The sequence below is a fragment of the Ictalurus furcatus genome, chromosome 9, assembly GCF_023375685.1.
Source record: "Ictalurus furcatus strain D&B chromosome 9, Billie_1.0, whole genome shotgun sequence".
NCBI lineage: Eukaryota > Metazoa > Chordata > Actinopteri > Siluriformes > Ictaluridae > Ictalurus > Ictalurus furcatus.
The window spans coordinates 13389106-13407872 of record NC_071263.1 but is presented as its reverse complement, the minus strand read 5'-3'; the positions used below and the strand labels follow the sequence as shown (position 1 = coordinate 13407872).

General features: G+C 40.2%; 1 protein-coding gene and 1 long non-coding RNA gene across 3 annotated transcripts in view; one reads left to right on the top strand and one right to left on the bottom strand.

Annotated features, from left to right (window-relative positions):
- Nucleotides 1–98: 98 nt before the first annotated feature.
- Nucleotides 99–18767, bottom strand: part of LOC128613160 (uncharacterized) — a 39261-nt gene continuing 20592 nt past the window's right edge. The window contains exons 4-5 of one of the 2 annotated variants that reach the window (XR_008386840.1): nt 12964–13021; nt 99–886 (exon numbers count right to left, since the gene is read on the bottom strand). This is a non-coding gene — a long non-coding RNA (uncharacterized LOC128613160). Of the gene's footprint in view, nt 887–11933; nt 13022–18767 lie in introns of those variants that run through there. The other variant, XR_008386839.1, reaches the window with a different exon arrangement.
- Nucleotides 1933–18299, top strand: crip2 (cysteine-rich protein 2). Its single transcript, XM_053633763.1, has 8 exons — nt 1933–2074; nt 9451–9545; nt 14019–14076; nt 15514–15648; nt 15859–15927; nt 16017–16111; nt 16827–16884; nt 17130–18299. Exons 1-8 carry the CDS (start codon nt 2032–2034, stop codon nt 17195–17197), a joined length of 621 nt encoding a protein of 206 aa, XP_053489738.1. The 5' UTR covers nt 1933–2031; the 3' UTR covers nt 17198–18299.

Below are 18767 nucleotides of genomic sequence, written 5' to 3'. Positions count from 1 at the left end.
CTGAGGAAGGATGTGTGCTGAGAGAGTAGCCATTTCTACTGGGTGGAAGCTGTGACAGAGCCATGTGTTTGGACTGGGGGAAGAGGAGAGAGATTTACTCTCTAAGAGTGCATTGATATCTTAGGCATAGAGTCAGAAAACCATGAAAACTAGGACTTGTCTACTTCTAATAAAAAGATTCTTTTTGATTGTTGTATTTTTTCTGACTATAACATAAGATGAATAGAATGTCCCCTTTTTATTGCTATAAATGACAACTCATGACAATATCTTGAAAAGTCGTCTCTCTCTCTAATAATGAAATTTGGAAAGTTGTTAATCTGACCTGTGTAGGCTATTATCAACCTACAACAGACAGTGCTGCTCTCCACCCAGATAGTTGGTTTCTAACGCTCTCTCAAAGGTCTGATAATAGCTCTTCTACTTTTGGTCTCTCCATAGTGAACTGTGCTGTTAAAATAAACACCAATATCCTCTTCTTCTTTTTTTTTTTTAAACAAAGTATTCAAAACTAAAATTGCAGTTCTCTCTCTCGCTCTCTGTCTTCTCTTTCTCTCTTTTTCTCTCTTACTCACTCTCATTTAATGGCAAAGGGACACATGCAAACAACCACACCCTTAAAATTCCCTGACTATTTTGAGTATCATTGTGTAAACATGCACATATACATTAAGGATGCAGATGTTCCAAATGCCACATGAATCGTAATGTGGCCCTCTTGCTGAGTGATGCTATGTAGTGTGGATTTAGGTGGAGCCTGCAAAGAGAACAGCGCAGGAAATCCATAGTTAGCATAAACATTCACTTGCTCTGGGCTGTTGTCCCAGGAAAAATAGCGTGTAATCAGTTAGGACAGGGAGGCTTCAGCACCGTTTGGCTCTTAGGTCTGTGGATAAGGACACAAATGAAAAGAGGTATCAGTGAAGCATGCTATACACATTTCACAGAAAATTCAAACTTATTTTAGCGGCCTAAAAACATATATTGCAGCATAATATGCAGCTAGCCTAAATATTATGTCCAGGGTTAATGTTTCTTCATGTAAGTATTTATTTACTTGCGTCCCAAATCAGTATTTATTGCCTGCTTAGGGAGAAATTCTGCCCTACAATGCTTATGCAGCAAGTGTCTCGGTTACCAAGCCACACAAAGCTGCAATCACAGCAAGCTTACTGACTCGGAAACCCCTGGCACTGCAAAGCTGTAAACACCACAGAGACTTATCTGTAGACAGTCAAATAGTCAAAGCAGATGTGTAGATTTTACTTTGGTGGGAAGCTTTTTAAAATAGTGACTTGTCCCTGTCTCACGGTTTGAGATAGCTGAGAAACAGGACGTGTTAAATTTATCTACAGAATGATGCTAGGATCTGCTCAGTGTCATCAGACAGCATGTGGGTGTGTGAATAGGAACATTAACAGTTTCACACTATGGTAACACTTCTTTTCTTTTCTTTTTTGCTGAATGATAAAGAAAGATAAAAGAATTGGAAGCATAGACAAAAAAAGAAAAAAAAAGTTGGTTTAAAAAAGGATGGTTATTTGTGACCAGTGGAAAAATTGCACAAGGGAGTCCTACAAATGACCAGTTTTAAGTCTGACCCTAGGAAAACAAGTAAGGAAGTGATCTAAGCATGACTAGGACGTGCCAATGTCATTCTGAAAGATTTCACACTGCTAACGGGTCTGGCCTGTCCTGAAGAATCTCTATTCATGAGCAGTGAAAGGAGCTTTTGTTGCACACTAGCTCAAGGATGGAAAAACAGGGAGACACAGACCCCTCTCCTCGGCCCTCTCTGTGGATGTCCCAGACCTGCAAGCACACTGTGATTGACAGGTCGCCGGACCTATGAGCACAGCGGAAATGTGGGCGGAGCGTTCAATCTGTCACGTCTGATGGGCGGAGCTATGCAAATATAGAGCCTCGAAGCGGGATGCTCCAGCAAAATGCTTCTGGCGTGCGCCTGAGAAAAGCCGAATATTGAATCTGAGCACCAAACAGCAATATCTGCTTTAAAAACAGGAAACAAGCATGGCGTCAAAGTGTCCAAAATGCGAGAAAACAGTCTATTTTGGTAAGTTTATTCAATGAAATTTCTTTCCCAAATTTTAAACGGAATTTTGAGTCTGAACACGTTTAATATCGGTTAGTGGACAGAGTCCAAATGTAAGGTGGCTTCATCTTTGTGTCTTGCTTTTGTGCCGCTTCAGTACAAAAAGCTGAATTAAAGAAGGCTGGAATACAAATCTGTCAAATCTCCACAGGGCTCAATATCGCTCCCTAGACATTCAAGTCACTCGTAAATCACCTCAGCACTTGAGCAAAAATACTTTCTGCTATTAGCTGATGAGGTGCGTTCACTTTACACTTTACACAGTGACGACATTTCATGCAGAACTGACACCAGATGTACATCTCTGCTCTTTAAAGTACAAACCTCTGTTTACTTTATCAAGTTGAACGAGAGGAGTACTCACACACACGACTGACTTGCAGTGTCTTATCTTTCTTCATTTTAATTTTTCGTTTTTCAGTTGTATTAGCTAATGTTGACACGAAAGCAGCAGTTATATGAGCACACCTCTCAGACAGAGTCATGTGTTTAATGTTGTTAATGTTTTACTGGTGAACCCTCATCATGACTGTTTGTTTTTCATGTCATTTTCATACAAAAGTCCTCATTGGATGAGGTTTAGTCCAGTTTCAGACATTTTGTACTGGATTGAAAAGGCACTTTTCACAAAATGAATGATCCATTAGCACTGTACTCTAATGTACTTCCTGATTTACTTCCCCTGCAGTCTGACCATGCAGGACCATTCAATATATCCATCCTTTCTGTAGGACCCTTTTCATTGATCTTATTTATAAAGTGATCCAATGGTACATTGTCTGTGTGGTGAACTTATTCTCGGATATTAAACTGTAACTCCTCCTGTCAGTCATGCTGTCATGTAATAAAATCAATTAGGTGAATGGAATCAGGGTTATATAACAGCAATCGCAGCCTTACAGCCGTTCATCCTTTATACTCGAATAAGCAATGTCCCTCAAGAGACCGTTTGGTTTTGGTATTTGCATAATTATGCCAGGTTTGAACTGGAAGTCACAGGGGTCTTGACGCTGGATTGTTTTATTTTGACAGGGTCCGATTTCTAATTGGCCCTTTTTTTTCTTTTCTTTTCATCTACAGTGCTGTGTGTAGAGGCATTGTTTATTTCTGTACATGGTTCAGGCTGTGGATACGCTAGATTTTACAAAACCCTAGACCCAATGGTTTTGTCTGCGTCATGGGGTGCTGGGCTGGATCAGTTAAACAGTGTGCTAATATTAGCATCCAGCTGAAATCATGGCAGCTGTGGTCTCTGGGGTGTGTCCCACTCCTCCCTGTCTTAGAGCCACCCTTAATGTCTGATGATGGAATTTCTGAAAGGTTTCCACCCTTTTTATATTATACACACATATATACAGTGGGGGAAATAAGTATTGAACGCATCAACACTTTTTTCAGTAAATATATTTCCTATGAGGCTATTCACATGAAAGTTTCACCAGACTTTGGTATTAACTCAAGAAATCCACACCTACAAATAAATCCAAACATTAAATTACATAAATAAAGTTGTGTGTATTAAAGTGGAATGACACAGGAAAAAACACGCTAAGAAAAAGCAGTACTCCATGGCAAGGAACCAGCTGAAATCCGTAAGTAATTATACCTCCTATCTGTGCAGATTAATATCAGCTGGGTTAGTAAATTGATCATCTATAAAAAGACTTTTCGTTACCAAGGTGTCACACAAGAAACCTCTCATGATGGGTAAAAGCAAAGAGTTCTCCCAAGACCTTCGCAGCCTTATTGCTGCAAAACATAACTACTTGAGTTTGCTGGAGAGAAGATCCATATTCTGATTAAATACTGCTGGACATCTAAAGTAACATAGTATTCTGTAATTTTACATACTGACTTCTGAATGTAAGATTTGATATTCCTTATAATCTATTAGAAAGTCGGTACTTTCGAGTTATTTCATGTCTTTACAGCTTGGCACCAGGAAAACAAGAAAGGAAGTGTTTTAAGAACTATTAAGACTTTCCATTTACTAACTGTTAGCATGTTCGGTATTGAAATTAGCTGTGGGGTTGTAAAACGGGAGGAAGATTTGACCATGCGTCCTCTTTATGTACAGCCTGCTGTCCCAAACGGTCTTTTCAAATCGGCTTCTACACATCATGTATCCTGTTTAAAATGGAAGTGGTAAACCACTGTGTTTGAGGAGGCATTTTAAATGGTTCAAGCGAACGTTTTATTTTGCTTTTTCCTTTATTGGTAAAAGATTCTGTAACTGTGCTACAGCTGTTGTAAGTGTTAGTGGGAGGCTGCTGCTTTTCAAGTGAAAGGCCAAAAAGCCACATTTCTCATTAATTGTCTTCAGCGCTTCCTTTATGTAGGGTGGCAATTATATTTAGAAATTCTCTTTATCTTTGAGCTTATTTATATATTTCTTTCATGCTTACTTTGCTATATTTGAATGTAGCCAAGTAAGGCAGGAGGGGGAAAAAGGGCTTTATGCCTATTCCATGCGTCAGTCATCACACACCTACCTCATTATTTGGCAACATACTACCATTTGTACATGAAGCGTTTTGTGAATCAGCCTGATGTAATTCGAGTTTAACAGTAATTTATATAAGCATGCATGTTGGTCTTTGTATAACTTTGTTGATAGTTATTTTTCATGTTCTCTGTAATGAATACTGTTGATGTTGCATGTTGTGAGAACACAAGCTGTGATCATGCAAAGGTTTAATGTTTGATAAAATAACTGTACAGTATTGGCTAACTGTTAAGATTTGGCAAGAAACTATTACAGTAACTCTCAATTATTTTTTTTGTTGTATGTGAATATGGTAGCTCACTGAGCATGTTAATTTTGTCCATTATTATGGAACGTTCTAGTTGGTTTGGGAAACATGTAAACTTCTCCAATCACTCAAAATGGTTAATGTTCAGAAATTTTGTGCACCCTTGTGTTAATTTCTGAAGGCTGTTTTTCTGTCTTAGTTTGCCGATTCCATATTGTGATAATCATAGGGTCCTACATAAGTAACGCTTGCACAAGGGCCTGTTATGGTGACTTTCCCTCAGTGAGGAAACCCCACCTTGGTTGGCACCACAGTGGTCTTCTGTAGCCAGGTTTGAAGAGCCCTTTGCATCAGCCTGAGAAGGCCAGACACATCTGCACACCAGAGATTTCCTGCCACACCCAGTGCTACTGCTATATAACGCCTGCGTTCAGAAACCAACTCTAACTGGAGCTCAGAGCTCACACTCCACTGACAAATTTATGATTTGTTTGGAGATATTAGCAGCATGTCTCCTCTAAATTAGGTTAAGGCCATGGAGCTTAGTCGGGAGTGCCTTCATAGATCAGAAGCGGCACAGCTGTTAAAGCGGATAATGTTATTTCAGAGCGAACGTGCTGTTAATAATAAGAGACTGGAGAGGAAGCACTGGAATGGCTCACAGTTTTGTCGAGGTTATTTATGCTATAACTGTACTGTCAGGCCTCTTCCATGTTTGTGCAGGGGAGGTTTAGTCCCACATCCTGACCTATGAGATGAGCAGATCATGTAGTAATCAGTGCCCTATAACTGGAATGCTGTATGGGCCCAGCTGGCATGCATTCAGAACAGAAGTCAGAGCTGGGATTGGAAGGTCTGATGAGGAGTTCAGCTTTGCAAATATTGTTGGAGGCCCTGCTTGTATTTGCCTGTGATTACACATTATCCATTCGCTAAATGCAGGGTCAACAACCAAGAATTGTATTTTTCCCAGCCTCCCCCGTGTTTTTCCTCAGTCTCTCTGGCGTAGGTTGTTGGGTTGCTGACTTACTGTTGATAATCACGGAAAAGCGATTAGCCTACCAGAAAAAGATCCTCCTTTCAGTGAGCCCTGTAAAGAGCCTCTGTAAATTACCAGCGCCCTGCGATTTCTCCTCTCCCCATTACCCACTTAAATACACCTCTTAAACTATTCCCCTACTTGGATTATCACAGACCACACACACAAACGTAACAACAATTAAAGTAGTTGCTAATTCTGTGAAAATGTTCCAGTGTCAAATGAACGAACGAGAGTCAGGATAATGGTGAAACTGTTTGCACTAAAAGAGTCTCTAACAGGGATAACAACCTCTTATATGGGATAATGTAATCATGTTTAGATATTTGCTTTTATTTGATATGCAACAGAAGAAACTTTAACGCTAGCTCATACTTTTCATAAGCAGTAATATATGTGCAACATGCAGCACAAGAATTTCTGTCTGTAATCAGGTATGCATGTTGTGCTCTATCCACTACACTAGATAAAGCCTGATATCCCCCCCATGGATAATCTTACATGGTGCTTCATTGGTGTCCTGTGCATTGGTGTCCTTCATTCCAGGAAACATGACTCCATAATGCAATTCTAACTACTACAGTGTCCCCAGTGATGGGGACATCATTATCTGGCATGAAGATAACTCGTGGTGACCGCCAGGCTGTTTGGATATAACTGAAATGATGATGTATTTATGCAGCTAGTGCAGCCTGAAATATGTATATGTATATGTATAAGTAACTGGATGGGGGCCAGCTGAGACAGTATTTGCTGCATTGTACAAACACTCAGACAACCTCTGGTCTCTCACAATAACCACAATAACTTTTAACTACAAGTCTATGTCTGCTTTTTCTCCCACTTGGTCTTCTTAGGCCTGGCACTACATCGTGTCTCACTTCTAATGGCTCAGTGAACAGATTAGCCTCTTGTTTTATTAGCAATAATTTGTGCTGTGGGGAACTGTTCTTCCACTGAATCTCTAGACAACAGGTGTAGCTTTGTAGTCATGGAGTATCTGCAATATAGTAGGTGCATTATTACCATGCCCTTGCTGGAGTCCAGCACTTCTTTTTTTTTTTTTTTTTTTTTTTTTTTTTTTGTGCTGGGATTCATTTTGTTTCAACATGAAAATGATCCCTGTTCCCCTGAGCTGCTCCCACGAGAGAGTCTGAGGAGGCAGTGGGACTGATGGACCTAAAACAATACTCCCTGTTCAGGCAGAAAAGCTATGGAAGAGGAGAGACCTGGAGGAAATAGCTTGCCCTCTTTGACCGGTTGTGCCCGGGTCTGATAAGAGGAGGTGTTTCCGCTGGTGGACGCAAGCTGCCCCAGCATGACTCCATTCTGCATTGTGAACAAGAGGAGATTTATAATGGGAAGGAGTATTCTTAGGACTGGGCTTATGCCACTTGGGACACTCCTGAAGGGACAGGAACCGTCTACAGGAAATGAGGTGATTAGGATACAAAAGATTCAGAATGAGACGTTGACAACTTGGATGTCCAGCTGCAGCTTCAATTTTGCATTCAAGTGTATCAGCAGGAGAAGTGTTGATGTACATGATGCAAAAACAAAGCTGCAGCTGCAACAACAAGGCAATTTCCTTTTTTTTTTTTAATGTTAAATGGTGCACTACCACTTTATATAGATTATGAACATACAGCGGGGTCCAAAGATCTGAGACCACAGTGAAAATCTTTTATTTTTAAAAAATTTTTATTTAATTGAAATTGGAAATGACCTGAAGGTTTTAGAAATTTGGCATATTTAACCCAAAGAAAGTAAGTGTTCAATATTCAAGATTCTGCACTATTTCTAGGTCCCTATTTACATGTAAGCAAATGTGTGATATTGACCATGTTAACTGATTTGTATAAAAGATCAGATTTTCCTCATGTCTAATGTCTTTTGTTGAAGCATGTGTTCAGACTTTACACTGATGGATTTGCTCTAAAATGGATCGTAAGGTTTTACAAAAAGTTCATATCAGCTTGAGTGCACACGGTCATTAAAGCAGAAAGGGGATGTACCAAATATTAAAACTCTGAAATTCATGCAAATATTTCAAAGATTTTGCTTTTAACTAAAGCTGTTGTCAATAATAATTTGGAATGAAAATTGTTGTATTCAATTAGAAAAGAATGCAAAGTAGAATCATTTTCACTTGTGCTCTCAGACTTTTGAACCCCATTGGCTCTATAATAGCCAACCATTTCCAAAGAATTTAGCCATACAGAGTTTCATATTAAGTGGTACAGCAGGTAGTCTGGTTGCTTCAGAGGTCCAGGGTCTGAGTTTCAATCCTTACCTCTGGTTACTGTTTGTGTGGGATCTCTGTCTATATTGGTTCCCTCTGGGTTCTATGGGAAAATACCAGCAGGTGGATTAGCTACTCTTCACTCCAAGGGGACATTTATAAGTGTTTGATGGACTGGCATCCCATCTGGGTGTATCTGTGTCTTGCACCTATGTCCCTGGGGTAGACTGAATTTGAGAATCTCGGACAAGGAGTAGAGTTCTGTTCATTGCTATCTGTTGAATTACCAAGCAAACAAGATGCATGGAGCAGATTTATCGAATTTGATTTCTTTATTGAAAATTTAAAGGTGCTACAATTGATTTAAAAAAAAAAAAATAATAAAAAAAATAAAAAAACTTCAGCCCAGTTGTCTTTACATCCTGATAGCTATTAAAATAAATGCTCTGGAGAAAAGAAATCTGACTTACTTGGGCTCTTATGACTCTAAAGTAGAGTTACTGATGTATCGCAATGGCAGAGAAGGAGGATGTTCCACTGTTTTGAGAACTTGGTCTATAAAATTATGTACTAAGTGAAAATTGCAGCAAAAAGAATGCATACATCAGGAGTAAGGTGCTAAGACTTGAGACAAGTGTAGGAAACTTCTGCAGCTTGCTTTACTTCTGCAGAATAACGAAGTTTCTTGAAAAGTTCTGTTGTAATTTTGTTATATACATGCACAACATATGGATTTGTGTAGCTGTGATTGTTGCTTGCTTGGATGTAGATTACAAAAGAGCCATTGTTGGTGAAACCTTTCAAGCAACGATTCAAAGCATGCTTTTAATGCAAATCTTTTATGTTTTGAAAAAAAATCATTCAAATTGGCAATGCTAAGGTTCTTGAGAAGGTGTGGCACAAAATCTGGACCTACACCAGCACTTCCTCTCTGAAGATGTGACATGTTTCACATTTCGATGAAGGAACTAGGATAGACCATTTTGACAGACGTTGTCAAAATCACCAACATTGCTTAGCAATGTACTTATTTTAAGTGCTTCCTCTACAGCAGTGCCAAAAATGGCTTTTGATAAAGTGCAGGAAACCACATTTACAAGGTTTTATCATCTCACTAGAGCACAATGTAAATCATAAAATTCTGGAATGTAGCCAAAGGAGCTTCATTCTTAGGATTTAAGGAAATAGGTAGAGTAACCACTTTGGCTTGCTGATGGGTCTATTAAGAATTAACATCTATACTTCTTTTCTCTCGCCTGGTCTCTTTCTGTTCTCCTTCCTTTCCTCTCTCTTGCTCCATTAGCTGAAAAGGTGACCTCTCTGGGGAAGGACTGGCACAAATTTTGCCTGAAGTGTGAACGCTGCAGCAAAACCCTGACAGCAGGAGGCCACGCTGAGGTGAGTGTTTACAGCATGTACTGTGTACAGGAGCACATTGAAGGGTCCATGTTACCATTTTCCCAGGGTAGCAGGAAGAACTACTTTGTTAGCTCGATCACACCAGAATATAAGACATCCTAAAATGTTTTCAGAGGAAAAAAAATCCATCCATCCATTTTCTATACAGCATATCCTACAGGGTTGCAGTGAACCTGGAGCCTATCCCAAGGTGCATGGGGCACAGGGCGGGTACACCCTGGACGGGGTGTCACCCTATCGCAGGCACAATCACATACACTTTCTCACACCCACTCATACACTACTGACACTTTGGAAATGCCAATCAGCCTACCATGCATGTCTTTGGACTGGGGGAGCAAACCGGAGTACCCAGAGGAAACCCCCGCAGCACAGGGAAAACATGCAAACTCCACACACACAGGGCCGTGGCAGGAATCGAACCCCTGACCTTGGAGGTGTGAAGCAAACATGCTAACCACTAAGCCACCATACCCCCAGGAAAACAATTTTATATTTTTATATATATATATATAGTGTGTGTGTGTGTGTGTGTGTGTGTGTGTTTATTTATTTTTTTAAATGAATTGTATTGTAATCATAAAGACTATTATGCTGATTGGGAACATGTTGAACATCCCTTCAACACACTTAGTACTGTTTGCCATTATAGTGTACAGTTGTAGAAGTAATGACTTATAATCCCACTATCGGGTGTCAGCCAGAAGAGGATGGGTTCCCTTTTGAGTCTGGTTCCTCTCAAGGTTTCTTCCTCATATCATCTTGTTACACTGTCACCTCTGGCTCGCTCATTAGGCTTCTAAACAGAAATCCACTTTGGATTTTTGTAAAGCTGTTTTTTGACAGTATCTACACTCACTGAGCACTTTATTAGGAACACCTGTACACCTACCCATTCATACAAATACCTAAGCAGTCAATCGTATGGCAGAAGTACAATGTTCACATCATCCATCAGAATGGGGAAAAAATGTGATCTCAGTGATTTTGACCATGGCATGATTGTTGGTGACAGATGGGCTGGTTTGAGTATTTCTAGAACTACTGATCTCCTGGGAATTTGACCCTCAACAGTCTCTAGAGTTTACTCAGAATGGTACAATAAAAAATAAAAAAAAAAAACATCCAGTGAGCGGCAGTTCTGTGCACAGAAATGCCTTGTTGATGAGGGAGTTCAGCAGAGAATGGCCAGACTGGTTCGAGCTGACAGAAAGGCTACGGTAACTGAGGTGGGTATGCCACAACAGCGGAAGCCCATATCTGGTTCGACTTCTGTCAGCCAGGATCAGAAAACTGAGGCTGTAGTGGGCACAGGCTCACCAAAACGGAACAGTTGAAGACTGGAAAAACGTGGCCTGGACTGATGAATCTCAATTTCTGCTGAGGCACACAGATGGTAGGGTCAGAATTTTGGTGAGTGTATATGATAGTGTGGCCATAGTGTGTACCATTTTGTTTCCTTTGTTACAGTCTCTATCAAATCCACCTTAATCAGTCCTGGAAATATCTGCCTGTAAGTACATCCTTATGAAGAAGTCAAAGCTAGGGATGTCCTTTCTGCTTAATTTTGATGTAGCATAAACCTCACTGTCATTTTGTTATAGGCTGTGAATTGTTTTCTGATCTGACTGAATCACTGTTTCAAAGTGTTTGTTCTTGTCAGAGTCTGCTGTGATTATTTGTTGATATGTGCTTGAGTCAGATGCTACTGGATTATGATTGTAAATTAATTAATCACCAGGTTTAGTGAACTTCTGTAAGACAGTTTGGTGTGGCATATTGGATGTTCTCTAGCAAAATACAGATCGATTGCTTTTCCTTTTTCTCCCCAACTTTGACAGTTGAATGGTCACTTTACTAGTAGAATACTTGCACCTCTAAAGGTTAACTGAGTATTTGATTACCTAGAGTGCACAAATCTCATCATTACACAGCAATATTTAACACTTCCATCCATTTTCCATACCACTTATCACAATCACGCACACTATCCTACACCCATTCACACACTATGGACAATTTGGAAATGCCAATCAGCCTACAGCGCATGTCTTTGGCCTGGGGGAGGAAACCAGAGTACCCGGAGGAAACCCCTGAAGTGGTGGGAGAACATCCTTTAACACTTAGGCTTAAAGCTGTATTTCATTTTCTTAGTTCTGTTTTTAAACAATTACTGGTAGGATATTGCCAATTTATCAACTTTTCAAAAACAAATGGGCAAACAACTAATTTGAGTATTATACCTACAGTAGAAATTATCATATCACTAAATAATCATATGAATAAAATGACATCACTTCATTGTATAAATTTGAGGCACAGCAAATGTGTCTTGTATCATGTGTATGGTACATGTTGATATTCTGATAAATTGTATTTGCTTCAGAGGCTTTGGGGCTAGGGCAAGACTGGTCTGTTTGAAGAGGGAGAGGGCTTCAGGCCCCTGGGAACGTGATCTGTGTGTGGGGGTGTCGGGCCAGATACACTTTTACATTTGCATTTAATGTATAAACAGGGCCTCTACCATCCCCAGCTGAATGCCAGCCTGCATCTGTAATCTCTCAATGAGGGTATTTTGTACTTTCAGTCTAGGCGAGGTCACCTCAGTAACTTATGTAGTCCATCTTGAATGTGTGCTCAAATGTGGTTGCCCAAGTCGCTATGTTTTGACTGCCTGGGAAAGCAGCTAATGTAATTTAAACTAGTTAGTCCGATTGGCATTAGTTATCCAACTAATCAAGATTAGTTCTTACCAACAGCCATAATGCATCCTCTGTTGATGTCTGTAATGCAGCAGGTGGTGAAAATCGGAAACAAGTAGTGAGCTATAGTACATTATCAACCAATCAAGAAATATAAAGTGTATAACCACTAAAGCACATTAACTGAATGAAAGTATTTTCTTTCATTTAGTCATATTCAGTAACCGTTTTATCCTGGTCAGAGTCACGGTGGATCCAGAGCTTATTCCCACCTAGGGGTAGTTTGGTGTAGCCAGTCCACCTAGGGGCATGGTTTTTGTGAGGGGGAACATGGGGTAACTCCATAAAGACAGAGTCCCAAGCTCTGGATTTAATGAGTGACCCTGGAGCTATGAGGTGGCAACATTACCCACTATACCACAATGCAGGTTTTATTATCCAACTAAGGGGCAGGAGAAGAAATCCTGGTGACTGCCATATCAGTAGCCTACTTGTCACCTGTCAGATAATAAAAAAAAAAAAAAAAAAAAAACTTTCACCCCAGGCTACTAATTTGTCAACCCCTGCATCAGATGTGGAGCTTATCTGGCCATGGTAAGAATGTGTCTCTTGGAGCCCCACTGTTCTGGAAATGAGCGTATCAACAATCATGACTATAGGATATGTTTTCCACTTTAAGACTGATGGCACTATACCTTTCTTCAGTGCACTTTAGAGATGTCCCCTGGGATGGGCTCCAGGCTCCCTGCGACCCTGTGTAGAATAAGTGGTACAGAAAATGGTTGGTTGGATGGATAGTTCTAGGTGGATAGGTTGTCTCATAATGGCAAACAATCTTCTAGATATTACTGTGCTGTGGTTTGGCATCCAAAAGTTCAGTTATAAGACATTCTCCTCTTGAAGGACTTTGGGGGTTCATGAGTCTGTGCTCTTGGAAAACCTGGGGTTGGGTTTCTGATGGAAAAACCATGGCAAAGACTTTGGTATTAGGTTGTGGGAAGTGAGTGGGCTGGGACCTCCTAATTCATCTCACTGGTATCTGTAGAGAAAGCAGGCAGGCTCGAAATGAAATGAATCCCTGTGTTGAGTGATAGGCTGGGAAAGCCATTGCACCGGAGTCTTATTGATGGCATTAACAGTGTGCAATGGAAATGGACTTGCACTTACAGTATTTACCCTGTTCAGTAGTCCTGAGGAGTAAGAATCTGCCCTTTCTCAGTCTTGACCATGTGTGGTATAACTATCTGGTATAGTGAGATTGTAGGCATTTTTGCAATTTTTCCCAGCAGACATCTGTTGACCGGGCCACTGGCCTTGTTCATGATTTCCTCCTGACATCCTCTCACAGCTGGCCAATAGTTGTTTCCATGATGACATCCCAGCCTCTCCCCAGTCATAGAAGTGAAGGTTATTCATATTCAGCACACACCTGCTTGTTCTAGTTCATGAATCAACAGAACCCTAGTAACTGTTAACAGAGGTATCGAGAAAGGGGAGCCGATGTCACAGGACAACAAGCCTTTCTTTGGCTTTTAAACCCAAATGGATTGGTTATTAAGAAAGATTCCAATGGAAACTGAGTATCTAGCTAAATGAAAGCCACAGCAAACAAAAACTTGCACTCAAGTGCGCACAAGTAGATTTAAGACTTCAGACACCATCATACTTATAACAGGTGGAGATATTGTTGTAAACAGCTGCCAGGTTTTAATTCATGCCTTGCTCACATTCTTCTGCCTCTTTTTTGCAGCATGGTGGGAAACCCTTTTGTCACAAGCCCTGCTATGCTGCCCTCTTTGGGCCAAAAGGTGAGAACTGAGTTCATGACCACATACAAAAACTAGTAGTGAAATAATCAATGCATCAGTACTATTTTAATACCATTTAATACCAAGTATGATTGAGTACATACTGATACTTATTGATAAAGATTCTGATACTGAGAACGAAATGAATACCCTACTTGATAGTAAGCAATCAGGGGCATCATGGGAAATTTTATTGATCTTTGTTTATGTTGGTTGTTGCTGTATGCTGCCAGCACTGAACTCCTCATTCTGAATTTTATGTTTGAGATGTTCTTGCATTTAGACAGTAGGTTTAATAGAGACTGTGGGAGAGGCAAACCTGAGCATTCAGAGCAGTAGCAGTGAGCGTGGTACTTGGCACAAGGTGCCATGAATTGCACCTTGATTCACAAGTAAAGTGGAGACCTGAAGCCTACATGTCTCAGTGCTCGCAGAGCTGAAGTGTTCTCACATGTGACCATTTCTCTGCATGTTTTCCTGCTCCATGCTCACAAATACACTGATACTGCTCTGCACATTCAGATCTGCATTCAGACCTTCATATTCTCTAGATGTTTCATCTAGTTGCTTGTATTGTAGGCAGATGCTGAAGCATTTCCTCTTAATATTTTCTCACAGCACGGTTTGCTTTGATCACCATCATTAATTGTAATTGTGGAATATTTTAAGAATGCTGTCTCTTTCTGCTCTGTTCATTAGTGTGACAGTATACACTAGATGAAGACACCCACTTCACCCAATATCACACAGTATTTGGATGGTATCGGACCTTTTTTTTTTTTCTTTTTTTTTTTCCCCACTGTAAGAGTAGAGCATGGTGCTGGACTGAAAACTGATACCAGTAACCTATTGATGTGTGCCTATACAGGAGTGATGCACTTAATATGAACACTTATGGTATCGTACTACTTCAGTTGTTGAAGCTTTGAACTTTTCAGGGTTTCTGCGTTTGGTTTTAAAACAGCTGCAATTGCCAGTAGCTCTAATCAGTTATTGCAGGATATAATGCTTGCACTTTCAAATGTATGAAAACCGTGTTCAAACTGTAAGCAGAGGATTTAGGCAGTCTTCAGTAAAACAGATTCAGTAAATTCTGAGTGAGTAGACTGAGCTTTCACCCGTCTGTAAAAGGAAGTAAAATAAATTAATTTCATTCCACCTGTTCAGAGTTGTTGCAGGTTATCTGCTGATCACAAGAGATAAATGGCTGTCTGTACAGTTTTGTATGACAGAGGGCCCTCTGCTGGACAATACATGTTAGATGTTTGTTAAATTGATGTTGGATGTTAGTGAATTTATTAATAATGACAACACTTTTTGGACTGAAATATTTAGGGACATAGATGGGCTTTTCCTAACTAAACTGAACCAGAACTAAAATATGAAAGATGTTTAACTTTATGCTTTTATTGTGTTTTCATCTGTGTGCTTGTGCAGGTGTTAACATTGGGGGTGCAGGCTCTTATGTGTATGAGGCACCCATAAACAAAGACCCAGCCCCGGTTACTGTGGACTCTGCACCCAAACCTGAAGAGAAGCGGTTCCCAGCACCCAGCAGACCTCCTTCTAAAGGTACAAAAAGAATTGCTTAGACTGTGTTCACACAAACTCAGTCCCTCTGGGGAATTGCGCAGGCCAGTGAGCCCAGCTTTTCCCACAGCTGCAGCCCAGAGGCCATAATCAAACACGTTCTTTACTGGATACTCGGTATGCAGTAAAAACAACAAAACCGCACAAAAGGAAGTCTGAGTGTCTGTCTGTATTTCTGTTTTCTCCTTTCAGCTGGAAGCATCACCACCTTTTCTGGGGAGGCAAACATGTGCCCCAAGTGTAATAAGAGGGTCTACTTTGGTAGGTTGCTCAGTCTCGGGTAAATTTGTAATGTATAGTCTAGCACTTGGTAATATGAATCTTAATAAAGTTTTATTGTGTCTTGGCAGCTGAGAAGGTGACGTCTCTGGGGAAGGACTGGCATCGGCCATGCCTGCGCTGTGAGAGGTGCAGCAAGACCCTGGCTCCAGGGAGTCATGCAGAGGTGAGGAGATGAAGAATACAAAAGACTGAGCAGATAAACCCATAGTGTCCTCACTGTGATTTCTTTTTTTTTAAACAGTTTGGTCATTTAGAAGCAGGATGATCTGAAAGGTTGTATGCAGTGATTCTGCCATATGTTTACGGTTGCATGAAGTTATTTTTAATACAAAGTGCCCAATTGTAACAAACCGTAACATTTCATTTTAATGTGTGAAAAATAAGATTATGGTTTCAGTTACCTCAGCGCTGACTTTTTCAAAATCCAAAATGCAATTCCATCTATAAACTTCTACCCTTATTAATTTTTTTTTTTTTTACCTGCTGAAGTTCCTTATGCCAGTGTTCTCATCCCTTTTGTGTCCAGCTGTGACTCCCTGGATTATTCAACTCCCTCCCTTACCTCCTTCACTCCTTTTCCCCATTTCTACACACAAGGGACACGAGCCTCATAGAAATCCGCTACTGTTTAGTACACCGTACATTTTCTGCCACTCCTAGCATATTTTAATGTTCTCATACATGACTGCTATCAAACCCTCAGAAGAACATAGCGTTGCTATTAATAATAAGCTTTTCCTTTGTCACCACTGTGTGTTTATAAAAGGATGATTAATACCATGATAACCATGATAGCTAAGCATACTGTGGAAATTTAAACTTGTAAAACCCCTAGTAGAAAATGTATCCAAATCCTGATATTTGCTTTATTTTGTCAGCATGATGGCCAGCCTTACTGCCATAAACCATGCTACGCTGTCCTGTTCGGGCCAAAAGGTACAATCTATTTTTACCCTCTAGGTGGAGCTGTTCAATACATTATTCTCTTCAGCATGCACGATTTAAAATGGATTCTGAAAATACATGTCTAGTGCTTAACTTTGAGAGGAGGCACGTGCACTTCTGTAAAATGAATAATTATTAAGAAATAATCTAAACTAATTTTTCAGCTTATTGGCTGTTTTGTCTGTGGAAATGACCCTTTGTCATACGACTGGATTGTATTATTGTGGTGCTTTCAGGAGTGAACACGGGTGGTGTCGGCAGCTACATTTACGACAAGGAGGTCAACCCAGAGGCCCAGCCATGAGCTGGCGACTTCAAAATGTCCCTGCACTAGAGTCACACATTACCACTACAGACACAGCCACTACATTAGCTCATACAGGCTCTCTCTCACACACACTCCCTACCACATTCCTCAGCCTCCAGCCACACCGATTGAGAGCAGTGCCAACATGGACATCTATGGAAACCTGATGCCACATTCAATGACCCTTCACTGATGGGTGTGTAATGGCTTCATCCTTTTATATGCATAGATGCTGTTAGTCTGACCTCACTGTTCTGGATATTCCTTATGGAGTATGGAAATCTATTTAAAAGTTTTACAAATAGATCTTATGTATGTTCTCCAACCCATTATTATTATGTTGTACCATGCTCTTCCACAATAGGGTGCTAGTTACAATGTCAGTCATACAGCACTGTAGGAAAAATATCTATGGTGGTTTTCCAGCTGAATATAATGAAATGTGTTTAAAAAAAAAAAAAAAAAAAAAAGTTCTGAAAATGTTTTATGTATAAAGGATTTGGGTTTTTTAATACCTTGCTGACAGGCATATTGGTCTCACTTCTCGAACCTCTTTGCCCAGGTGCAGCGCTGCAGTACTAAATCTACAATAAATAAGTCTACCATAAATCTACCAGATATTCACCAACCCAGATTTACACTTTGGCTGCCTCACAGCATTTCTAACTCAACAAAGATGTGTATGAAATCTACAGACAGTCAAATACAGGGTCAAATCTTATTTTTATGAGAGAAACCAAACTTTTCTCCTGGTGGTTGTGAGGTAGAAGGGTGTTGTGTGGCTTTATGATGGATCCCTGATGATCAAGTAGCTGAGACTAGTACTTGTAGTGACTGACCATTTTATGTCCAACAAGTGAAATGTATCAATTTCTTTAATGTATTACACCAATGTGGTCTGAACGTTGAAAAATAATTTGCATGAAAACACATTGGCAGTCAATTAGCTAATAGGAAGCTTTAAGTTAAACTTTAATGACAATGCATTCTTACGGAATGTGCTTTAGGACTGTTATTGACTGTATAATTTCTTTTTAGTAGGTTCTATGTTCCAAGTCCTGCTGCTTCTGTGTTCTTAATAAATTTGTATACAACCTTTCTTTGCTCTGAATGTTTTTCATTCAAGATGTAAGTAAATGTGGATCAAAAGGAATTGTGTTCCCAAGGTCAACATTAAGTTTCATACAGCAATGTAAATTGTAATGAGTCTTTATTGATCACATATACAATACAGCACAGTGAACTTCTTTTTTTTCACATACCCCAGCATGTTAGGAAGCTGGGGTCAGAGCGCAGGGTCTGCCATGATGCAGCGTCCCTGGAGCAGAGAGGGTTAAGGGCCCAACAGTGGTAGCTTGGCAGTGCTGGGGCTTGAACCCCTGACCTTCCGATCAGTAACCCAGAGCCTTAATCCCTAAACCACCATTGCCCCATAAATCATAAATTGCTTTTAATTGTTTTGCATCCAAGTAGCATTGTTGCTCAGCAGGTAGTCTTTTGCCTCACAGCTCTAAGTTCCCTCAGTGGAGTTTCACATGTTTTCTAAGTGTCCATGTGGATTTGCTCC

Coding starts and splice junctions, on each gene's coding strand:
- crip2 (XM_053633763.1), top strand. CDS start 2,032: ATGGCGTCAAAGTGTCCAAAATGCGAGAAAACAGTCTATTTTG. Junction 9,546..14,018: donor CAGCAGGAGGCCACGCTGAG/GTGAGTGTTTAC, acceptor TCTTTTTTGCAG/CATGGTGGGAAACCCTTTTG. Junction 16,885..17,129: donor TGTCCTGTTCGGGCCAAAAG/GTACAATCTATT, acceptor TGGTGCTTTCAG/GAGTGAACACGGGTGGTGTC.